The 25,689-nt window shown below is 49.3% G+C and overlaps 1 protein-coding gene across 1 annotated transcript; it reads right to left on the reverse strand.

Annotated features, from left to right (window-relative positions):
- Positions 1–3,411: 3,411 nt before the first annotated feature.
- LOC149327585 (uncharacterized) lies at positions 3,412–4,559 on the reverse strand. The gene has a single exon (XM_089562615.1). It carries the CDS (start codon positions 4,472–4,474, stop codon positions 4,244–4,246), a length of 231 nt encoding a protein of 76 aa, XP_089418741.1. The 5' UTR covers positions 4,475–4,559; the 3' UTR covers positions 3,412–4,243.
- Positions 4,560–25,689: the final 21,130 nt, after the last annotated feature.

Genomic DNA, 25,689 nt, shown 5'->3' on the forward strand with positions numbered 1-25,689 from the left:
AAAGGCGAAGCTTAAGCGTCATTAATTAGCAGTTAATTAGTATTCAGGCATTAATCAGTAATTAACCATTAATTAGTGATTTGTCATCACTTAGTAATTAGTACCCAATTACATGTGACGCCACCAGTGCCACAGAAGCAGTGTAAGTGGTGCGTAAAACGCTTTCGCCTCTACGCACTTTAGACAGCCAAAGTGCCCCCTGAATTTTTTTGTGACTCGTTTGGAGAGCAACCGGCGCTTGTATGCCGGTCCCGTAGGAGGGCTTAGAGAGTCTCGTTGAATCTCGTTGAGCCTCGTACGGTGCCCGGATGTTCTCGTTTCAGAGCCCGGATGAGTGGAATTCAGTGCCCGGATGATGGCTCTCGGTCTCAGTGGGACGTCACCACAATTCTTCTGGTCTGACTAGAAAGGTTAATTAGGCTAATTGGTTAATTAACTCATTACATAGGTCCCTTTTACTTGGAGTATCACTATACCATCCCTTTAATTGTTTGCAATGTTACTAGCCGAAGTAAATTTGGCCCCGTTTGAAATTCGCGCACTGTGACGTCACGGCCATTTCGACCAACTGAAAAGCTTGACATTTCTGTCGACAACTCCTGCTTACAACGATGAGGCATTAAAGGCTTCCGCCTTAATAATTTCAAAATCCAAGGCCTTTAATAAGAGTTGGAAGAATCAGGCTGTGACTTGAAGTGCGGCACGAAGAGACTACCCGAAGTCGAGGGCGCCTCGGCGTCTGGCAGGGGTGTGCAGCACGGAAGCGCACCACGAGGAGTAGCGACCCGCCTATTCGAAGCTCGTGGGTTGCACTCACACACGACCGACTACATTGAAGTAGTGGACCAGTCCGCCACGCTCGCTGGGCGGGCTTTCGAGCCCGAGGATGGCCGAACCTAAATTGGTACAGCAGCAGTCTCTGGTGGGGCTCCACCAATTAGAGGGACTTGCACTTGGGAAGTGGTTTGGCCCTGGCCTACTTCGTGTAACTACGCCACCCCGCACTTGCATGTCACTTTCAACGCTGTGGGCGACGATGAAAGAGCTCCGGGTCGACAGCTGCCCTCTAGCCCGCTGCGTTCGTCGCCGGCGCAGCATCCACTCCTTCCAAACTCCCCGCTGTAAGCGACGCCAAGAGCTTCGGGGCCGTACACGCGTCGCAGCCAGCTGCGTTCATCGCAGCTGCGGGTGCCGCCACGCCTACTCCAACCGCAGTTCCCGTCGACGCCATGACCTGTGGCCCGACACGCGCGTCGCAGCTGGCAGCCTTTGATGCTGCCGCTCGTACCGAATAAAGGACTTCTCCCGTGCCTTCCAGTGCTAATTCTATGTCCGCCGAGGATTTTCCCAATCTCCCGAGCTATGGTCAACCCGTCTCTACCTCTCTTCCCTCTGGGCCTCAGGCTGACGACTCGTCGACAGACATGGATCTCACGCCATTCCCTGTAGACGACCATTCAGGCGAACGACGACCATATTACTCTAACCCCGGAAGCCGGCTGGAGCACCATTGGTGCCAGCCGTAAGCCTGCCTCCGCCGCCCTGCCCGTCGCCGAGCTCATCACTGTTGGCATGTCGGCCAACAGTGATGAGCTGTGGGATATGTGGGCTGCATACGTTAGCGCTGACAGCGTTGTGGCAGACACGCGGCGCTGCAGCAATAAGCCGCATTGTTGATTCGGTCAGGCCACACTCGCGATCAACAATTAACAGCACCAGAATGGCGGTGGTTGTCACAACTTTTTAATCAACCAAAGGAGAGTTTGAAGGCCAAAAATGGCCCTTTACATAAATGGAGTCCTTAGTCCGGGACCCCGCTGGACGAGGCCGCTACTCGCGCCCGTTGGACTAGAGCCCTATGAGACTCTAGTCCCGAGCAGTTGAGCAGGGCTGCCTCCCATGCCTCTCAGGAAGGGGAAGGATTGGGGGGAAGAGAAGGATTCTTCTGACAGGCCCTAACCATGTGGAAGGTATCGGATACTTCCCCACCACTTATGCGGGAGAACATCCCGTTCCTCTCGCTCGTAACGACTCCCACAGCTGTGACAACCTCGCGAAATACTTGCACAGAGCTCGTCTTTGAGAAGCAGGCATTGGTGCAGCAAGTCAAGCATATATGCATCTATTTCTCCGACCGCAAAGCTTCCTTCATGACGATCAAGAACTGTTAGTGGAGTGTTTCTTGTAGAAGGTAAATCTGTGAAAAATAACAAGTTGTTTGTAATTGTACATACGTGTCTTGCTCTAATCATTTTCCTTAATCTATCCAGAAGCTGAATCAGCTGATGAGCGGCGCTCAAATTTCGCGTTAGGAAGTAACGTAATCGTCAACAATTTTTTCAAGGTAGCATACGCTTTTATATTGTCGAGGCGCGCTTTTAAACTCAGTGAGGAACGAAAGAAATGTGAATTGAACCATGTATACAATGTGCATTATATTTTGAGTTTAGCTTTCAGCGGTGTATTTAGGTGTTGGATTACCATGGCCTGTATTAGGGCGGCTTACTTTTGTTCACTGCTGATGCTATTAAACTGCGCCTAGCTGGAGCTTTCCCGACGAGTGCTCTCTTCACATTGTCATCTATGTGCATGCCCTTAAACTTACGTGATAGCTTATTTCTCGAAAAGGCAAGTAGTCCAAAGTGGACGCACCTTGTCGAAGTTGCTCAAGCGTCCAGCGATGCACAGTTCATCTGCGCATATTAGCATGAAATAGGATTGCGGACGTAATCCATTGCACGCTAAACGTCAGCAAGGCGCATAGGTGAGAATTGTGTCAAAGACTGATTGTACTGTCGCACATGTAAGCAGGAGGGCTTGACTTCCAAATTCAAAACTCCTGTCTCGAGGAGTTTGATGATAAGGCATTCAAACGCCTTCGCTCATGCTCTCCTGCCCATGAGACTCTACCATCAATAGTACAAAAGGCAGGTACCTAATCCGTATACGCGACCAGACTCACTGTTACGGGACACTGCCCCGATGGGATCTGCGCAGGGGATCTTTGTCTGGGGATGGGATCTTTTTCTGCAAATGAGGTTTATGCCACTTGTAAATGCAACAGTGCTTGAAAATGAGCCTCTCTTCGTTTCACTTCAGAGAAGCTACGCAAGTGCATAAGAACCGTTAATTATCGGAGGGTGGTAAAATTTTTGTCGCGCACAGGACGGATGCTTAACGCGTCACTAGTGGCTAATCCCCAAGGTTACCGCATGACAGGTGCGCAATATTACCACTGATTTTAATGTGTGAGATGTACACTGCAGGTTACGATCTGTTTTCACATACCGCATCCACCGAAATTCGGTCGATGTGACAGTAACCGAACCCCCCACACATTTGCGGAAGTGGTCGCATGTGTGGATAATTAAGACGCAGCTCTGATGTCAGACACGACCGTCACCTAGCTAACTCCCTCATTTACCATTGTGGATATAGACTCGCTTTAGACGAAATGACGCTGAGCTGTCGGCAGGCTACGTGACAATCATGTTCTCACGAACACGTAAATACGCAAAGAAAGAGGCGTGGTGACACAGGTTCTCTTAAAGTGAGGTCATGAACCACACATCAAGCCGTCCAGTTCACTGCTCTTAAGGGGCTTTCTGACGGTTTGCCACACTACCAGCCGCGAGAACACCTATCAGACTCCAGGAGGCGATGACAGCGAAGAAGCGTTACGTTCTCTTGCACAAGGCACACACGCCCCGAACCCCCGCTGCTGTGTCTAACACAAAGAATCACGCACTTGGACGGCCAGGACCGGCCAGCTCCCTTTCGCTTCGAACAAGCCCATGTTACGAAGTCGCAGTCGTCTTCAAAATGGTCCCGCAGTTGTTGTTCACACGTTGGTAAGTAGCGCAGGAACGACACCCTGTCCGCAAACGAGGTCATCGTCGCGGATAGCACGGCTGAACGACGAGTTCGTGTGGACAGCGAAAGCAGCAACGGTTGTTGACTTCGGAGATGGTAAAATCAGCGTCTGTCATTGCGTCGGAAGGCGGCGGTAGCTCGCTGCTGAGACGCGGTCTTTGAGACGCTTTTGTAGCGGCCAGAGAACAGGGCTCGAACACGCTGCTGTCATGGATGAAGACAATGTGTCAGTCCTCGCCGGAGCGCGGTCGTCTGGGCAAGCTTTGGGTGGCGATCGAACTTCAGGGGTGTAGCTTGGCCGGCAGACGAGATGACTTTGTGTTAGGCCTAGCAGCAGCGGCGGCGGACGGGGTCGGTGCCCTTGGCTATACTAAGATCGGGAGCGCTGCCTCCGAAGACCGGAGGAACCGGTCTTGGCGCTGAGCCGGCCGAATCCGCACTTTCGGCGCCTCAGCGAGTCCAGGATCACGGTGGCGGGGTTCCAGGGGTTGGCGCCCGTGTTGGTCGTTCCGCGGTCCTCGCGCAGACGTGCCTTGAAGTCGCCCAGCTTCCTGTCCAGCTTGTAGCCGAACAGTGTGAGGACCCGGTCGACCGATGACATGGCGCTCGCTGGGCTTCCCTCACGGAACCGCTCTGGGAGAACGCGGTGCTCGAGCGAGCGCTGTCGCCCTCTTCTTCCTCTGACGGGCCGCCGCCCTTTCGCGAGCATGCCTACGTTTTTGGAGGCCCAACGAGAACAGAAAACGATTTATGAGAGTTTCCACATGGAGAGAACACAAGGGAAGGCACAGCAAGGTCAAAGAGCATATTGTCAATACCAGACGAAGTAGAAATCTTCAAATTATTAATAAGACATGCAATTCCCTCCACCGAGATTTCAATACTTTCCATGAATGGCCAGTCATAATCAGCAAAATCAGGTACATTGGTATGATCCTCGCGGCTGAAAATCGGTGAAAAAAACGTATTGAACGCAGAGGGGCACTCATTGTCAGGGAGGGGAGTATTTGTATCGCTATGCAAGGCTATCTGGTTAGAGTCACGGTCAGGTGATATAACTCGCCAAAACTTTTTCGGATTCGAATTTAAGAGAGAAGGTAAATCTGTGGAGAAATATTTATTTTTGGCTGCAGCTAAGGCAGAACAGTACGTTTTTAAGCAAATAAGCAAATGCAAATAAAGGTAAATCTTTCGTGGTTAACATTTTTACACCAAGTTTCCAATCCTGCCCATGCGCATAGCCGAAGAGAGCACGACCTTAAAAAAGAAAAACTTTAAAAGCGCTACTTGTAAAAAATTATACTCAAATTACAAAGAAGGCACAAAAAAACACTTGTCTGTGTTCTTTTGCAATTTCTATGACTGTGACCTTGCGAAGAGAAAAAAGGACTGCACGTGTGGTAAATGTTCTGGTTGAAACAGAAAGCAAAAAAAAATTAGCTGTGGTTTAACCTGGCTGAGCCCAGTTTACAGAGCGGAAGCTCGATTAAGCACGTCAGACACGGTTTGCTGGTCTACGATCCATAGCCTAAGCACTGGTTACACGAGCGAATACGCCATGGCTATCTTCGAACGTCAAGCAGCGCTTCACGCTTTATATTATATTATCAAATGAACGGCCAGTCACGCGGTTCAGCGCAACTGCGAGGTGAACGTTGAACCACGTTGTTCATTACGGAGGTGAGGGAACGCAGCCGGCTCCGAGCGCCGCCGCAGCTGCGCTCTGGCGCGGCGAGTCACGTGGTATGACGTCACAACCACACCCCCGCTCGGCCGCTTGAAGGTCATTGGGCTTCTTCGATTATCCGCCTCTGGCAGCCCGCGGGTTGCTTGCGGGCTGCCCGAGCGCGCTCGATTTTCTCGGGTTGCTCCGCCCACTTCCGGTGGCTGCCCGGAACGCGTTCGTTTTTCTCTGGCTGGGCGGTTTCGGGCTGCCAGCCGGCGGCCAGACTCGCCAGGACGATTTTGTGCTGGCAGCTCTCGGGCAGCTAGCAGACGACAGAGAGGTGTATGGTCGCGGGAAGCTCGCGCGGCCATTTTTATAAGGACTAGAAGGACCGCGCTTCTTCATGCGATGTTTTGCGCGATGCAGGCGCTTGTTTCGACTAGGCCACGGTGCATATCGACTGTGTCGCCTGCAATGATACCTTTTGCGGTAGTTCTCGCTGTTTATTGATACGTTTTGCGTGCGTATGCGCGATCATATTTCGATTGTCTCACCACCTCGAAAGCACAATTGCTCACTTCATATTACGATCGCATACTTCTGATTCACAAAATATTTCGGCTGTTAATTTCGTGCGCCCGGCGGATATTGCGATGGTGTTCGAGGCCTTTCACGAGAGCAGCCGGATTCCTGTTCCGAGTACGCGTTCAGACGCGCGCATATATACTTTTGCACTGCGTTTGGCGCAGTGCAAAAGTGGATATGCTTTGAAAAACGCTTGACTGAAACATGTCCTTTATTAAAAGCCCTCACGAGCACATTGCTCGAGACATCTCTGCGAGCATATATATGTGGCCATACAGAACTGTCGCGCCGACCAAGTGCTGATTCTGTCGTCACGGCCAGGTGTTGTACACTTCAGCTACAGCCTTCTGCTACATATGCTCAAAATATCTGAGAAGTACCGCAGGCATGCACCTCCTCGCGTGTGGCTCATTTTAAAAAAATAGATAAAAATGAGCTCTAGCGCTGATCGTCATGCAAACACACGCGCAACGTGAGGCGCCGACACGCAGGGCTTTATTGTAGCGCCTTTCATTTCAGTGCCAGTTCTCTGCTATAAAGCTGTATTATTACAGAAACGATACGCAGCTAAATTTATGCAGCGCACCCGCTTGTTCTAGGTGGGCGTTCAACAAGCTGATATGCGCAAATTTTGCCGAGATTATATGTTCCTTGCCCGCAGCAAAAGCCGGCGGCCGACAGACTACAGTTGAACGAACGTATCCCGATTCTTTTCTGCTTACAGCTTACAGGAAGCAGGTTACTAGCGTAGAAATCGCAACGTACGTTTTATAAACAACGCACGGGCAGTTTTTCCGTCCTATGTGGTGTCGACTGAAACACGTTAGATTGCGATTGCTCATCGCATGCTTTTGATGATTTCTTGAAGCTTACACAGTGCACCGAAGGCACACGCTCGCGTTGTCGTTGCCGATTTGCGAGCTTGATCAGCTGCATGTTCTGCAGTCTGCGGCACGCAGCCCTCAATAACTGCAAGTCGTTGTTTTCGATACCAAGCAGCCTATTTCTATCGTACGCGTGCGTAGCAATGAGACGCAGAACGCGAAGCTAGAGAGAGCATCTGCCCTCCGTGATCCGCGACTTGCTTGCCGCCGTGATTGCCGACCGGCTGGTTCCGGTGGCCGCCAGCCCACGTGACCATGATGCGTTTTCCTGTCAGAGACGAACTTGCGGGCCGCCAGCGGGCTGCCCGAGCGCTGTTAATCGAAGAAGCCCATTCTTCGGAGCGACTTGACCTTGAGGTTTTACGTGGGCGGAGTAGAGCTTCCGCTCTAAAAATCAAATACGATCAATGCGATTCTTTCCGAGAGCATGCTTTAGTCTAGCGATTGCGCTTTTGTTAACAGTTTATTTTGATTTACTGAACTCAGGCAGCACATAGCACGGTTGAGACGTATCCCCTCCTTGGTTTTTGTTGCGGAAGCAACACTACGTTAGGTGTGAGCGATTTCGCGGAGCCCCGGAGGGCTCCAACTGCGCATGCGCGAGGAGCGAGTGACGTCACATGGCGCACATCTGGAGAGCAGCGCGGAGCCGCCGCCGACTCCTCCGCTTGCGCGCGTGACTTAGAGGTGCCATCGCCGCTGCGCCAGCTGTGCATACTTCAAGAGGAGTGACGTCACACGGCGCACAGCTGCGGCGCTGGGGCCACCGCCGCTCCTCCGCTACGTGGGTGACTCAGGGGTGCCGCCGCCCCTGCGATTGCCGCGCCGTTGCTTCCGCAGTTCTACTCGGGATGGCCATTGGTCAAACCACAGCCAATTTTGCTTGGGCTTGGCTTCAGAAAAAATCTGCAGTGAAATAAATTCTGGCCGGCCCAGCATTGAGTCCAACTCGCTACCACCGGGTCCGAAAAAGTAAAACAAGCAGGCATTTACAACTTTTTTTTATTGCCTTCCGAGGCGGTGGTGAAAGGTGTGCTTGTCACTCAAGAAACTCGCCACGACCGCAGCCACTGGTCACCCTGGAGAATATCGTGGTCAGGACAGTGAACAACTTTTTGAATTATGAGTGAAGCGATGCCTGCGGCCAGCTCATCACAAAAAGCCAGCAGCTTCTGGTATTGTGAGCCTTGTTTTTAGCATCAGCAGGTGAACTTGCATGCTCTGCTCACACATACCCTGTTCAAAGATGAGCAACTTATCAAACAGATGCGCTAATCGAAGGCCTACGCACAGAATCCTTCCTAAACTTGTTCACTTATAAAGAAGAAACTGGCAAGGTTCGCCTAGCCTGACATTTCGCCGGGGCGAATGCGCCTTGCTGGAGTTGCACTACAGGACTGTACACGACAGCAGGCTGAGCTGCAGAATGCAGCAAGCTTCACATTGCATTCAAAGCTAGCCGTATTTTCATGGCTAGTAGCGTCTCGTGAAATGTATACTAGTTCCTCGAGTAGTAGGCCCTTTACCATTTTATTGCTTCCCTCAGAAAGGGTGAAAAAAAATTAAAAGAAAGAGGGAGGGTGCCCGGACCAGCAACGCATTACCGGGCTTAACTCCAAATCAAGAGAAATGAAAAAAGAGTTAAAGGCTGCAACAACAACAAAAAGAGTTTGAATGGAAAATCAGAACTGTAAAAATAAAAAAGTGAAAAGAAGAGGAAACAAAAGGCACATCACATTCACAGACTGACAGATAAAGCACAGCGTGCAGTCCGCGAAATAAAAATTAAAAAAGAAAAAAACAAAGTCACAGTACAGTCATGGGCTAAGTAACAATCAAGACAAAGCACAGAGCCCGGGCCTCAACGAAAATCAGGGAAGTGAAAGCATAATCAAAACAAGATAAAACCAAAGCCACAACGCATTCAAGGTCGCAGTCACGCAATCAAAGTCCAGTAAACAGGCCACGACTAAAGCGCCTATGCCCAACAAAAGAGCACGGAGCCCTCCGCTGGGCACAGCTTGGGGAGGAGAACCGAGAGGAAAAATATAAATAAGCGTGGATAACTAGGAATTGCGCTACTTATGAGGTGAACCATTCGAAGGAGAAGATCACAAGCAGCAGGGTCTCGGAGAAGGAAGGGGTATATAGATGGCGCGATGTCTGATGAGGAAAGAGATTTTAGACAAGAAACTGAAGAAGCAGTAAGGGAACAGCGGAAGTAGAGATAGAGGTCTTCAAGTAACATTCCCCAGGAACAAGTTGAAGATGAAGACAGACCAAATTTTTTAACATAGAACGAAAATCTACCACGCCCAGTAGGTAAAGTAATAATAGGATTCCTGGTTAGACAAATGGTGGGAATATTAAGTATATCATGGATCCAAATTGAATAATTCAGTGACGCCATTGTTCTCGCGCCAAAAAATGCGCCACAAAAGAAGTGAAGAACGATTAAACGGGAACGCACGCAACGACGTAAAAGGGTAGAAATACATGTATGTAAACTGCCAAACTGCCTGGCTCTACCAGCAGCTTGGTCGGCCAACTCGTTACCGAAAATTCCGGAATGACCCCGGATATGAAATAAAAGAAATGGGGCGAGAGAAGACAAGCGATAGAGTGGATAGTGGACAGGACAGGTGCTAACTTGCAACTTTATTTGTCCTGTCCACTTCTGTGTCGTCCGTGTCCTTTTTGCGCCATGTTTTCGAAGAACTTTTACCAACTAGCCCAAACCAAGCTACAGGTATTTCTTAATAGAAAAAAGCTACAGAGAATGTTTACTGCATTCGAATCGGAGCGAAAGCACCGATTTGTGCTGCTTAGAAGACGACGGTGAGTATGCAGTGCCACGCGACGGAGCAGATGGAAGTTGATGAAGACGACGCTCCCCAATGCACAGCGTTACAGTGTGGGGCAGTTTGAGCAGCCCAATCATATTGTCATTTGGCGCCACTGTTGAATACAGCCAAAGGTCTGTTTTTACCGCCATTCAAATTTTTTTACTGGAATCTAATCGGTTACCCTGCTAACTTTTTTAAATCGTCATTATCATTTTTTCCTATTACTATTACTATTTTTTTTAAATCCCTCTGCTACCAATCTCACGGAGTCCATCTCCTGCGTGCGTTATGCATTTCCCGTTTCTTTTCGGTCTTTTTGCTTTCTGTTGACTTCTTTCTTCCCCAGCATTCTTTTATTTCGATTTATTACTTTATTTATTTACTTATTTTCTCAAGAAAAAAAAATCATCACAAAAACTCCCCACGCACCACTCTTCTAGGCCGATCCCCCTGTGTGAGTATGCGCCATTTTCCGAGGTGAACAACAACAACAACAACAATTTAACACAAGGCGTGTTAGCTGCGGCGGTAGCCTAGTGTTCCCCTACTTAGCCCCTTCTGTAGAGTCAGTGGAGGCGCTACAGTCAGTGAATGCGCTACATGCCTTCTACGCCGGCGATACTCCTTGGTTGCCAGAGTGCAGCAATGTGTCGCCTTAAGTGTCAGCCTCTAGTGTGTTCGGTGCCCCGTAGGCTGTCAGCGTGCTTGCGAGCGACGTGGTCCCCTCGGCTTGATGGGCAGAAGCCTTGGCTGTCTCAGAAGAGGCGATGGACAAAAGCGCACCTTTGAAGCGTCCTGCAGATGATAAGGTGTGTCGATAACTATGGGCAGAAGGCACTTGTAGTGGTGGCATTAGGAAGGGTAACCTCAAAACGAAGGGCGATGTCTGCCCTCCAGGCCGCCGATTTGCAGGCCGGCCACCCCAGTACAGGGGATGGCGTTCAATAAGACAAGCACCAAAATTGGCGGGCATCGCAGCATTTCAGGTCGCTACCCTTAACATTAGGGGTTTACGTAACCGTTGAAGGAAATACCAGTTAAGGCATCTTTTAAAGAAATGGGATGTGAGTGTGGCAGCCACCAAGGAAAGCAAGCTGTCCTGTGATGAGGAGACTGAAGCTGCTTTCGAGCCTTTTTTTTTTCAGAGTTCAATGTTATCGTAAGTCATTCCAGAGGCTTATCAGGAGGGTGCATGCTATTCCTGGCCAACACACTGGGGACTACTGCCGTGTCGTATCGCACAGATGATGACGGGCGACTTATTTGCTGTGACCTCGCAATTTCGCGTGTACAGTGGCGAATTATTTGTTTCTATGCCCCTGTAAAACAGCGTGATAGAAGGCTATTTTTCCTGTCATTAGTCCACCATTTGTGCACGGATCGTAAAATTATGCTGTTCGGTGATTTAAATTGTTTGTAGGGATGACCACCGAGCAGTGTTAAGTACGCGTTATGACTCTAGTGCTGCTTAGCATGAGAATGCAGCCTGGTGGGTGTCGGACAAGATAGGAGACATCGCATTCATTTCACTCATTTTCAGTGCTGCTCTAGTGCTCGGCTTGACAGAATTTACGTTTCAGCAGATCATGTCAGCCAGCGTTTTTGGTTACCGGGTGCGGCCCATATTCTTCAGTGATCACTGCATTGTGTCTCTTCCGAGAGGCAGGTACAGTAGGCGCATACTTCATCTTCGATGGGAGCTCTGGAAGCTGAATGGCTGTCTGTTCCCGGATGAAATCTTCAAATGTGCTGTATCTACTTGCTTGAAGGACACACACGGTCAGGCGGTCGTCTCTCAGTTTTGCAAAAATGAGACTTATTCAAACAAAAAACAAAAAAAAATGCTATTGAAGCCTCAGCAGTAATCGTGTTTTTGAAGAGACATCACCTTCGAGAGCTTGGCGGTACTTTGGTTGAGCAGCATCAGTTAGAGAGGATATGCCCAGGTGCCTATGTAGAAGATATCACTGTCGTAAAGGCAGAGCTTCAGTGGTTTGAAACCGAAAGATACAAAGGGGCCTTGATAAGGTCTCGGTCCCGTAGGTTTCTGGATGAGCAACCATCTCGACAGGCCCTGAGTGACGAAAGGCAGACTGCTCTTGCTGAAGAAACATTGGAAATTCTGTGCGGTGGTTGTACATACAACGATGTTCCTGGTATTCTTGATGCTTTATATGACTATTATCGGAAGCTGTTTGGGGGTTTTGCGGGCATAAATGCGAGATCAGATTACAGTCGTTTATTCGAAGCCTTTCGTTGACTTGACGATGAGCATCGTGCTGTAGTGGAGGGGCCTATCACTTTGGACGAAACAATCTGCCATTTCTGACCTGACGGCTCAGAAATCTCCTGGACCAGATGGCAATACTGGTGAGTTCTATAAAACATTTTCCGCTTGCCTAGCGCCTGTGTTGATGGAGGTTTTCCAGGCTTCTTACAATGTTGGTTTTTTTGCCCCACACTTTCTATCCTGGGAATGCTGTATTAATTACAAAAAGCACGGATACAAATCGGTTGAAAACAGTTGAGCGATATCGTCCAATTTCTCTGTATAATGTAGATTGCAAACTTTTTGCAAATGTTTGTCGGAGCTAAGGCGAGGAAGAACCAGCTGTGACAGCGTTGTGGTTCGGACTGCTTTTTAATTGCGCTGCTCGCGCTGCGGCGGTCCAGCCGAACTTCCTCCTCCTTGTCCGGCGCCGCGTGCCATGGCCTGCGAGTCGAGCACAGCGCGAGGGGCGCTACAGGTTCTTTGCAATCGTCCGCAGCTAGTTGTTGCTCACTTAATAGGCACGCATCAGAGCTGCGGTAACAAAGGCCGCAGAATCGAGACCAATATTCTCATTGCACGTGCAGTATTGGAGACTGTATCAGATGAGACCGGACAAGTAGGTCTTATTCAGATTGTCCTTGCCAAGTCCTTTGATGAAGTTCGTCACGATTTCTTGTTTGCGGTCTTAGAGCATGCAAGTATTGGAGATGTTTTGCTTACGGGCATAAGAGTAGGCTATAAGGAGTCATATACAAGGCTAATTGTTAACCAAGAGCTAACCATAAATCTATTCCACTGAAATCATCTGTTCGTCAAGGCCGTCCATTATCGCCTTTGTTGTTTGCCCTGTATCTTGAACCCCTTTGCCTCAGTATTATTAACAGCGCAACTATCCATGCTTTGTCCCTGGCGCAATATGAAATTAACATTTCAGCCTATGCAGGGGATGTCGCCCTGTTTTGTTCTGAAAAAACGAGTGTGATTGAGGCATTACATTTACCTGAACTGTTTTGCGACGTATCAAATACGCCTCATATTTTAGATAGATCCAAGGGGTTTTTAGGTTGCGCCATTGGGGTACAACGCCAAGTCATTATGGCGGCATAAGCTGGGACTGCGGGACCTTTCACTACCTAGGGGTTCCTCTTCACCAAATCCGCAACAGTGGAGCCTACTGGGTTTACAGATCCTCTCCATGAGGCGAAAAACCCAGGCTTTGATGGGTAGGGAACTGTCAGTGTTTGCTGGGGCTCAGATCTGCAACATTTTTTTTTTATTTTCAAAACAAGCCTATGTGCTGCAGGTTCTCCACTGTGCGGGGAAGAAAGTGCAGTTGATGCACATAATATTTGCTATCTTCGTATGGCGTTCCCAATGGGAATCCATGCGTCGCGATAACCTATTTCTTTCCCTAGAGTATGGTGGAATAGGCTGTGTTCACTTATTCGTGCATCAGCTTGTTTCGCGTTTTTTCTTGCTCAAATTGGTAAAAGACCCTTCTTTAGTAGCTGTGCTTATCAGGCGACTCAGGGCTCATTTGCCTTTCCTGTTCGCACCTACTGGACACACTGTTGAGGGGCTTTTATAGAGATTCGTGAAGGAAGTTGCAGACACCTTCAATTTCCACACTGTGCGCTTTTCTTTAGACTACCTGTATAGCCTTTCCAGAATGCAGATCACTCAGGCACTTGCGGAGTATTTGTTTCCTGTACCGTTGTAACGGCAACCTTTGCTGGGTTCCTTCACACGACTGTTTTAAGAGGATTCTGGTGTTGGCTTGTTGGTTCATACTTTAAGAAACAGATTAGCACAGCGCGACGGAACGAGGGCAAGAAGGAACACGAAACACAGAACGGGCGCCGACTACCAACTCTTCATCGCGTCATAAAAACCAGCACAATTTATACCATTTTTCCTGGAGCACGTGATGCACTGTCAGCCAGTGGACTTAGCGAAGGAACGTCTCACACGCTTGGCGATCCCTACACAGCTCAAAAGAACTCATGAGAAGTGCATGAACTAACATGCGATAGCATTACTAAAATAATGATAAATGGACCACACATAAAAGGTGTGCTTGATACATCTACAGCCTTCGAGAACTACAGCTCTGAAAAACGAGAAAGAAATGATGCCCAGGCTTAGCTTGGTTAAGCCAAGAATGCGTTGCATATTGCGCGGTCTTTTTGCGCGAGGTATTGCTTGGCGGCACTCGATTTTCTCAGCAGCTGTTCCTCCGTGACGGATGGACGGATGGACGGATGGATGGATGGACGGATGGACGGATGGATGGATGGATGGATGGATGGATGGATGGATGGATGGATGGATGGACGGACGGACGGACGGACGGACGGACGGACGGACGGACGGACGGGTGGATGGATGGATGGATGGATGGATGGATGGATGGATGGATGGATGGATGGATGGATGGATGGATGGATGGATGGATGGATGGATGGATGGATGGATGGATAGGAGCGCCCCCTTTGAAACGGGGCGGTGGCAACCGCCACCATGCTCAGCCGTCCTTTTTTTTCTTTTTTTTGTGTTTTTTTTGTTTTTCCTTTATTTCTTCTTTTTTGTTCTTTGTTTTTTCTTTTCATGTCGTTTGGTGACGTCACGCCACCACGTGACGGGACGTCACCGAACCACGTGACGTCACGTCACGTGGTTTGGTGGCTGCCAGGCCGCGCCCAAGGGCTGAACTGAGTGATTGCAATATGCTACGCATAAAAATTGGCTGTGGTTTGGCCAATGGCCATCCCGAGTAGAATTGCGGAAGCAACGGCGCGGCAATCGCAGCGGCGGCGCCACCTCCGAGTCACCCGTGTAGCGGAGGAAATGGCGGTGGCCCCAGCGCCGCAGCTGTGTGCCATGTGACGTCACTCCTCCTGGAGAATGCACTGCTGGCGCAGCGGCGACGGCACCTCTGAGTCACGTGCGCAGCGGAGGAGTCGGCGGCGGCTGCGCGCTGCTCTTTCGTCACTCACTCCTCGCGCATGCGCAGTTGGGCTCTCCGGGGCTCCGTGAAATCTATCACGCCTGGCGTGGTGTTGCTTCCGCAACAAAAGAGCGCAGGAAAGCAAACGAATTCTTAGAGCTATATAAATCACTTAAGAAGGCGAGAAGGAGCAAGTGCATGAGAATCGCGCATGTGCATCTACCTGTATCACCGGAGGTGTCAGGGACAGTATCGAGTGGATGAAACGCGACCATGACAGGGGTGTAAAATAGAGTAGGAAAAAAAAAATAAAACTTGCTAGGTAATAGGCACAGTCAGTAGTCTAAAAGGGAAAACAAAAAAAACTGACACCAGCAAATAACACGGCAAAAAGCTGAAACCGTATAAAAGAGAGAATAAAGAAAAAAACAAGAACCATCACCGCCCGAACAGTTAAGAGGCTAAAAACCATTAGATACCTTTAAAAGACGGAGGAGAACGATCCTCACAAGGCCAACAAACAACGAGGCAAAGCGACTAAAAAACAAATAAAAGACAATGAGGTGAGGTGCGAGGATGAACCGCTTCTTAGCAAGCCTAGACGGGATTTCCCTATCCGGCGCACCATCATCTGAGCCCCAGCACATGCGGGGATAGAGGGAAATAAGGTAGCGGACACTACCGCCCGCGCGCTTAACCACCGGGCATCGCCTCTCTCGCCGCCTGATCCGGCTGCTGATTTTATTCCGGCTATTACTTTTCGGAAGATCTCTCTCCTGTATCAAAACGCTCACGGCCGATACCCACCCCCCTGTAAAGGCCTCAAGAAGGCAGAGGAGCGTTGGCTTCTTCGCCTCTACACTAACACGGTACTGTGCCCGGCAGTGCTCAACCATTTCAATTCGGCCTTTTCGGGCGAGTGTCCACACTGTGGGGAAGTGTTTGCGGACACGTATCACATGGTGTGGGCATGCCCTGCCAATCCTGCTTTCCCACCCCACCCCCACCCCACCCGAGAGAACTGGGAGGCTGCCCTGCTCGGCTGCTCAACTCTCCAGGACCAACGAGCCCTGGCGACAAGAGCCCGGGCCGCCGCGGAGGCCACAGGGGTCCCGGACTAGAGATCCCACCTTGTGATTGTGAGGGCCGGGCCCTTCAGGCACGGTCCAAGCAATACCTCTCTTGTACATAGTATAAATAAATGTTTTACACCACCACCTAGACATGGCTATAAAACGCAAGAATCGAGCCCGTTTTAGGAAGGATCTTTCTTTCTCCTCTAGGCAGACAGAATGGCTGGTGATGCACGCGTCTTCAGCCTTTTCAATAAAAAAACTTCAATCCCTTCCCTTTCTGTTTTACTCTTTGAGGGCGCCAGAAACTAAGTGTCCGATAACATAGGCCGACAATCGTGGCGGGGTTGGTTGCAATGTAGTGCTATGTGGCTCCCAGACTTGTTTTTTTGCGTTGAGGAAGTGTTGGTTGCTGTTTCATCGAAACAGCGTCCGGTCTGGCCGATGTATACTTTACCGCACGTGAGGGGAATCTGGTAGACAACTGCTGCCCGACATTCTGTGTACTGACTTGAATATTTTACTGTGCAGGTCGGCCGTTTCTACAAGATTGCCATGGGGCATATTTTAGCCAACTTACATGGGGCAGAAACACACAACGTTCACATCGTAACCTTTCTGACACTGTGCGACAGTTTGTGCATGTATGGAATTACCGCCAAACGTTTCTTTTCCCTTAACTCTTTCCCTCCTTTGCTTAGCTCCACTTTCTGGAGCAAGGCTTCGCCCAGGCCTGCTATGAGGAAAGGTGAGTAGCGAGCCAAAAGAAGGCTATGAACCTGGTAATCGAAGCTCTAATCAGCCATGCATGTGTTCGCAACTTTTTGTTAGTGACGCATGAAGTGCACTAGTTGCGACTGCTCGCTTGGCAAGTTTAGAATGCGCACTGTCGAAGGGGAACAAACCTTTCTTCAATCTAACGTTATAGGACCAACACACTCGCTCACCACTAGAACCCGCAGTACATCTTGAAATTGGATCCTGTTCTTTTTTGGCACTTCCCACGTGAAGTTCATTCCACCAGAAGAGGCCTTGAACACTCCGACGATGTCCTTGACGGCTTGACGGCTCGAGGCTGTCAACGGCCGCTGCACTGTCTAACACGATGAGGAAATCGTCCACGTAACGATATATCTTGGCGATGTGCTTATCCTGTAGATGTTCTTGAACTGCCCTGTCCATGGTGGACAAGAAAATGTCTGAGAGCACTGGGGCAACGGACGAACCAATACAAAATCCCGATATTTGTATCAAGAGCTGGTCAATGTAGGACACTACTGTGGACTGCAGGTAAAACTCAAGTAGGCTAATGAACCTGTCTTGACTTATTCCGGTTGCATTCTGAAAGCTGACGGCACCGATCTCGTATATCCTTTGGATCACAGCTGCGAAAATTCCTGCATGAGGAATGGAAGTGTTTTAAAACATGTTAGGTGAATGTGCATTTCTTCTGCTGCAAAGACGTTCTTCTTTAAACTGCAAACATCTACGCTGCCTTTGAAGGCATGGCTTCATGCTAAGGAGACGCTTGCGCCATGGACGGTGAATTGCCGCTTGTGCAGTACACCTGAGGCAATTGACCATCGTTTTATTCTGTGCATTGATGCTGTGTTCTTCCGGGACATATTACAAAGAACAATTAAGAAGGACTTCAATTCTTTTCTTCGAATTTCTTTTTCTCCTTTCATGCTTTCACCTCGAACTCAGTTGAGTGTGAGAACTAGGCACCCGGCGATCGAAGTACGAGGTCCCGTAGTGAAGCTTTCGCTTGAATAATTGTCGGGTTGTAAGACGTAAGTGATGACAGGGCGGAAAGCAGAGTTAGAGAATCAGGGCAAAATGAGCGGGCGTAGTGGGATGGTTATGAATAGCGTAGCAACAGCAAAATGAAAGGCTACAAGCTCTGCGGCAAAGGCACTAGATAGTGGTTCTAAAGAGAGACGAACGTATACACTATTTTGTGTTGAGCTAAGAACAACAAAAGCAGCGCCAGCTGAGCGATGAGTGAAAGACCGATGAGTAGAAGGCCGTCATATGCAGTCTTGTCGGCCGGGTGACCGTTCCTCAGAATATTTCCAGTGGGCCACCGTCGTTGCGAGCTCGACTATGTTCCGCCCGTGCTCCAGTCATCGTCGTTGAAGATTCCGGCGGTCCGGCCGAAAGTGGATGTGGGGCAATTACTAGACCTCTGTTGCACGGCAGTCTGTGAGCTCTTTTGAGGAATCTGCGCATTGCCATTAGGAGCCATGATGGCTTTCAGGCAAGGCCACATATACTGGAGAGACTGCAAGCAGTGCTCTTGCAATGTGCGCACTCTATTGGAGCCGGCAATCAGACGACGCAGCGGCAGGCATCGGTTCATGATTTCGCAAGAAGCATTTCAACATGGTGGTCGCTGTTGGTGGAACCAGTTTGCGTTCTCAGTTTTAGTCGCTTATTTCAAAATTAAGAATGCGTCCGGGGTGCTCAAACTTTGGAAATTATGCAATAAGCGCCACTATTGTATATTTCAGTACAAAACTACAATATGTCGGATGAGCTTGTCATGACCCTTTTGAAGGGCCCATGATACGGTTGTGAAAGTTGCTGTAAAATTTACGCGTTATATTGCCTAAACTCTATTTAGCGGTCATGCCCTGTACAAGGCCTCAAAAGCGCGCCGCAAATTGCAGATAATTCTTCAAAACTCCCATTTGGGCTTCGCGGCGACGTCTTCTGCCAGTCCCTCACGGGAATCTTGCCTTGCGACGTCATGAGGCTTGCGTGACAGTCACGAGGGCTCTCAGTGGCTCGCCAAAATCCACAACCGCGTTCACAGAAGAATTCAGTGAAGGACGTGGAGGCGCTGCAGCCTGACGATGGCGGCGCGTGGCTCTCTTTAACTTCCTCCTATTGTGCCCCAATGGGAGAGGGAGCGCCAAACAAAAAATTACAAACCATCAGACACCTGATTCGATAGCTTTGCGAAAGCAGTTGATTTTACTCTCTATCACTACTTGGTGAAGCGCGCAGGTTCTCTCAGATCATGAATGGCAATTTACCAATGTCCCTCAAGAGGAAAGTATACAACAGCTGGATCTTACCGGTACTCACCTATGGGGCAGAAACGTGGGGGTTAACAAAGAGGGTTCAGCTAAAGTTAAAGACACAGCAAGCTATGGAAAAGAAAATGATAGGTGTAACGTTAAGAGACCGGAAGCGCGCAGAGTAGGTAAGGGAGCAAACGCGGGTTAATGACATCCTAGTCGAAATCAAGAGGAATAAATGAGCTTGGGCATGTAATAAGAAGGCATGATAACCGATGGCACTTAAGAGTAACGGAATATATTCCAAGAGAAGGCAAGCGTAGCATGGGGCGGCAGAAAGTTAGGTGTACGGATGCGATGGTAGAGGACAGGTTTAATAGGAGAGACATTGGGAGAGGCCTTTGCCTTGCAGTGGGCGTAGTCAGTATGATGATGATGATTATTACTTTGATGCTTTTACTCTAAGCCGAGACTTCACAAACGAGACAATTTTTCTGGACAGTGGAGGCGGCGGAGGTGAGTGGGCAGCACTTTAAGGGGGGTGGAGAGGGTACTGGAGGGTGGTGCTTCTGGAGGGCAGCCGGCTTTCCACAGCATCTTTAGATTCGATTTCGTCGTAGCGTTTTCCTTCCGCTCCTGCGTGGGCTTCTAGCGGGAGGATGTATTCTGGAAGTTGCAGGTGGTTGTGTTGGCGGTGGGGCACGCTTATGAAAGGTAGAGTTTGGTTGTAGGGTGGTGCACGGAGGGAAGGTGTGTCGGGGTGGTGTCCTAGTAAAAGAACGCACAAGCCGTAAGAATCTGGTTTCTATATGGTTCCAACTGACCACAAATCGTGTATACATTTATTTTCAATTTCAATAGTGTTCGAGTAGAAAAAATTGGGTTTTCAACTGGTTTCAGTTGGAATGGTGTTGCAATAGAAAGTCCAAAAGGTAGCCATTGGACAAATGTCGCTTCCAATTGGAATATAGTTGCTATAACTGCACAAGACAGAGTTTGAGCTGCTTTAAATGAATGAGAAAAAGTGCCTCACCGACGCCACTAAAATGTATCGGGGGCGCTCCAGTTGGTAATGAGCCTGAGCAAAGTGAAAGTTTTGGTTAGGTGTTAAGCCATGATTTCGAGGGAGGCTTAGCGTAAGAGAAACGAGGACATAAGAGGGACCCAGGACAAGCGCTAGCTTGCATCTGAAATAATAAAAGCGGAATGACGTGTTCTAGGAATGAAACGCTCATTCCCAGCTATGCACTAATTTGAGGAGGTGGCTAAACATCAAGGTAAAGTGACCAAAGATAATTTCTAAATTATTTAGCTCAGATGACCCTAATATCTATCCGCCTCCTCAAATTAGTGGATAGCTGGGCATAAGCGTTTCATTCCGAGAGCACGTCATTCCGCTTCCAATTATTTCAGATGCAAGCTAACGCTTGTCGTGAGTCCTTTTTATACCCTTGTTTCTGTCGCACTAATTAAGCCTCCCTCCAAATCAAACAGGTCAGTATAAACCAAATTCAAGCCGCCGCGGTGGCTCAGTGGCTATGGTGCTCGGCTGCTGGCCCGAAAGACGCGGGTTCGATCCCGGCCGCGGCGGTTGAATTTCTTTGGAGAAGAAATTTGAGGCCCGTGTACTGTGCGATGTCAGTGCACGTTAAAGAACCCCAGGTGGTCGAAATTTCCGGAGCCCTCCACTACGGCGTCTCTCATAGCCTTAGTCGCGTTGGGACGTTAAACCCCAAAAAACCAAAAATAAACCAAATTCATAGAACGTACCTGGCAGAAAACTGGCCCCGCGTCGGATGCCAAGCAGGAAATGACTGGCCGGCCTTTGCCGGCGGCTGTACGTCTTGCTTGGTTTTTGTGCGGGGTCATTCATAGGTCAATGAAAGGCAGGCGCTCGGCCAGGGATATCGGACCGGCGCCTTGACCGAGCACGTGCCATCCTGAGCGGTGGAGTAAAGACAGCTTACCCTCGGCCAGTGCTTTTTTGCGAGCAATCACTACTGCTGTCACGTGATGCTAAAATTAACTAATCTAAGAGCCTAGTATAATAATTTTTGACAAACTATTAGATGTTATTCAGGCAGCAAATTAAGCCGACCTCGGATTTCAGCAGTCACACTGAGATGCACATTTTCCATTCTCATTAGGAAGTCTATCAACGCTGATGCAACAAACGACGCAGAACAAAAAAAAAGGTTATATGCCAAACGGCTGTTCGAACCAATGCGACCATATGAGTTTTTAGTCACTAGCATGTAGACAACCAGCCGCAAAAGAACTTGCTCTTGAGCATAAAAACTGATTGCTAGAGTTCATGAATTAGGGATGTTTATTATCCCCTGCAACTTGCAGATCTGAATAAATGGAGAACACAACTTGAACACAGCAAAAATAATACTTGTGTGTAAAGCTTGTTATGCGCGTCCTAAACTTTTTCATCGCCAATGCCAATTTGCCCAATGTACACTGGCGACCGCGTTTCTGCAGCTATGCTGTCAACGGCAACGCGTATTGCTCTAGTGACGTGTTTCTGCGACAACATTGTCTACGCCAGCGCATGCAGAGAACATCCCTCTTTCACTACCACCACACAGCTCAAAGCGCGAATATTAGTCTGAAACCAGTATTAGTTGATGAAGAACAAAATGTGCAATGCACAGCGCGAGGGTGTGTCGCAGTTTAATACGAAGCGTGTTCGACTGCGGCGATAGCCTAGTGCTCTGGTGCAGTGGCCAGCGAACCTAATCTGTTCGCTCTGCCGCGGGTTCGAACCCCAGCCTTGGATATTTATTTGATTCATTTGATTTATTTGACTCCTAGGAGTCTGACTCCTAGGAGTCTGACCAGTGAGGCTACCTTTGTGTGAAAAGGATCGTGCGGCTTTGATTCGAGACTTCCGCTAATGTGTTGTCAGACTCCTAGGAGTCTGACCCCTAAGTCTGACAAAGCATTAGCGAAAGTCTCGAATCAAAGCCGCACGATCCTTTTCACACAAAGGTAGCTTCTCTGGTTATGCTAATGACGATTTAGTGGGGGCCAACACCTTTACATCAGGGGGACACAAGCAGATTTCGATAAAACAGAGCTACCTACCCAATAAGAGTAAGTATTTGTTCATAGCGTCGAGCGACTGGATGAGCCTTTTTGACAAGGCCCAGAGCGTCCTTTCGCACTCAGCACCGTCCTTCAATTCCCTATCGTTCCGCCCCTCCATCAGGCGGAGCCAGTGCAACATGAGTCACATTTCCCCAAGATGGGCACAGTCAAAGTTGCACAGCACGGTAGCAGGCGGAGTCACTCGTTGCAGAGTCCCTCGGTGGAGGCAATTACCAGGCTGAGCTTTTCCCCCCTTCCTTTCCCCATACCCCAGCGCTCTTCCACCAAAGATAATCGCAATTATTATTATTAACCCGTGGGAACGGGAGAGGAGAAACTGCTGGCCCGCTGCTAATTCCTGTAGTGAAGACACAGTGGTGCAAGCGACTCCATGTCACCGAAAACACACGTGTTCCTTGGGTCACCGCGTCCCTTTACTGCGGCGAGCTTTCTACGGTGGGGTGGCTCGGGTCGGCGCCCGTAATTGCTTGATGGCTCCGTCCTTTAATCCCCCGAACGGGCGGCCTTGGCTCCATCCGTCTTTTGTCGCTGTCCCCAGGCGTTCTTCTCCGGGAAGGCCATACCCACCACGCGAAGCGTGAGAAAATCCCGCAGGCGCTTTCTCAGCGCGGCATCCTTCTTTGTGGTCGTCGGCTGGTCAAACGGCGGGTCGCAAGCTGAGTCATAACAGTGGGTGGCTGGGCCATGTGCTTCTATTTTTGGTAACCATGGTTTGTTAATACCCGCACGTGCCTGCTGAGGTACGATTTCATATCACCATGACTAAGCATGGAGTGACAGCATGCCATAAATGAGAGATCAGAGCAGCAGTTCTCTACTTCCGCTGTGCGCTGTGTAAAAATTAACTTAACGCGTTCGTTTCCTTGTTTAGCGCTCCGAACCAGCGAACGCTTTCCCTATTTTGTACACTGCGATTTCAAACTGCCTTCGTATAATGCGGCTGCGTGGGACTTCAGAAGATAGCAGCGGCTGCCTCAGCGATTACTTCGTTGCGTTTGCGCAGCAGATAATGATATGATAATTATTCTGCACTTGTGAAACTCTTTAAAACCCAGTATCATAACCGCGAGGTAACAAGGGCGATGCATTTGCAAATGCAGTCGACCTAAGCTGTGCGTGATCGTTCCAGTACAAATGCTGCTGCGAAACGGTACGATCGCTTTAAAGGACTGGGTTGTAAGAAAAGGCGCTCGTAGCGCGGGCCGAGAGAAAGTTAGGTAGGAGGTTGAGATCAAGATGTTTACGACGATAAGGTAGCCACGGCTGGCAAAAGACAGGCTTAATAGGAGAGATATGGGAGTGGTCTTTCTCCAGCAGTGGGTGTAGTTAGGACAGATATGATGATGATGACGTTGGTCGCTTTTAGTAGTTGGCCGCCTAAAGTCGACCCGCGCCTGGGAACCTGCCGTGCTGCGACGTATTCGGTATTGCATTGCTTTTCGGTAGAGCAAAAAGTAATGCTCGTGCACAGTTTGTCACTGAAAGCGCTGTTGGGTTATTTCAGTAACATTTCAAATCTCACCCAAAATAAAACACTTTCTTTCAATCACTTTAGTCATATTTTGATAATTCCCGATGATAGTCTACCAGAAGGTTATTAAACTCCCATTTTAAGCTATTTCAACGCATTTTTCAATCTTAAATCTAACAAGCGTTGAGTAGTATACAATGTCGACTCGTGTTTGGCCAATTACGGTGCGATTTGTTGCTACGCAAAGAAAACCCAGCTAGTCCAGCCAAAAATACTCTCTGAGCAATGAAGCTCGAATGCTCTTTATTATCACCTCAATATTTCAACGGCTGACTGCGCAAATATTTCGTTTCCATCAGAGTGCGTATTTTTTGTGGCAGCGTACTTTTGCAAGATAAGAATTGTGTTTAGTGCCACGCCACTGTTTCCGATAGTTTTCGCTTCGCCATCTCCGGTATTCTGCGGTAGCGCGAAAGCATTTGCGAAAATGGCATGGCTGGACGGCAGCGCTTTTGTAGTATACAGTTTTGTCGTTGTAGTTTTGTGTGTGATATAACTTTATCACAAGGGCATCCTGGAAACAACTGAAAGTTTATTCACGACGCAGTACATATATATATATCGCCGACAGTGACGTCATGCACTCAAAAGGCGGGCAATGCTTCCGCGACTGATAAGGCGATCACGCGCTATAACATTTCCCTCCTTCCCACAACCAGAAAAGTTTATTTCAGGAAGTCCTCATGCTTGAAACGATCTGGAGGTTTTCGCGCACGAGAGCTTCGCCGAAGTGGTTGTTTTTCCGCAGTTGTGGGTGGCGGAAGTGCCGTCTCGGCAGCTCGTGGAGACTTGAAACTCAGGTCTGCCGCAGGAACCGCCGATTCTATGTCAGGCGTTGCACCCGTCGCGTCTTGTACTGGCTCTGTGTTTGGCGGTGTAGTCACAAGCTCTTCCGGGACAGTCGCGGTTAAGTGCACTTCCGCGGGGACGTCAGTGCATGGCGATGGTCGTTGCTCCGGCAGCACTGGGCGCGCAGGACTCGAGATGGGATCTGCATGCCGAGGACGCAAGTGGTCGGCGTGCACAAAGCGAAGCTGGTTCCACACTTTCACCATGTAGGTCACCGCACTCACCACTTGACACACGATGCCTTCTTCCCACGATACACGCTCACCACGCACTGATTTTACGAACACAGGGTCCCCCACATCAAACACTAGCTCAGCCCCTCGCGTCACATCACGCTGTTCCTTCAAATGTGCCTGCTTATTTTGCATAGCATTGTGAAAGTCTGGTTTGAGTAGCGACTGCGTTGTGCGGGGATGGCGCTTCAAGAACAGCTCGGCGGGTGTGCGGCCAGTCACGCTGCTTGGAGTGTTGCGGTAGCTCATTAGGAAACTGTCAAGTCCCTCCTGAAGCGAACAGGACACACCAGAAACCACACATTCGAGCAGCTGCTTGAGAAATGCTTTCTTTAGCGTTTGCACTGTGCGTTCCGCAGTGCCGTTTGACGCAGCATGGTAAGGAGGAGAATGGATGTGTTTGATTCTATTTCGAGACAAGAATTCGGCAAACTCCTAGGACATAAACTGGAGACCGTCATCGCTGACTAGGACGTAAGGCAAGCCGTACGCTGCAAAGATACTGCGGAGTTTGTCAATAGCTTTCGAGGTGGATGTTGAGGACATCAGGCACGCTTCGACCCACTTGGAAAATGCATCCACTAAGACAAGAAACACGTGAGAGCCTTTGGAGGCAAAATCTACATGCACGCGGCCCCAACACTTTGCCGGATAGTTCCACGGCTGCAGTGGTACAGTCTGAGCGGCGGGTTGAACCGCCTGGCAGATTTTACACCTTGCTACGTGCTGCTCGATGGCCAGATCAATGCCAGGCCACCAAACGAAACTCCTAGCCAGCACCTTCATG

Source organism: Amblyomma mixtum, chromosome 10 (genome assembly GCF_055824585.1).
Source record: "Amblyomma mixtum isolate Tamu chromosome 10, ASM5582458v1, whole genome shotgun sequence".
NCBI classification, from domain to species: Eukaryota; Metazoa; Arthropoda; class Arachnida; order Ixodida; family Ixodidae; genus Amblyomma; species Amblyomma mixtum.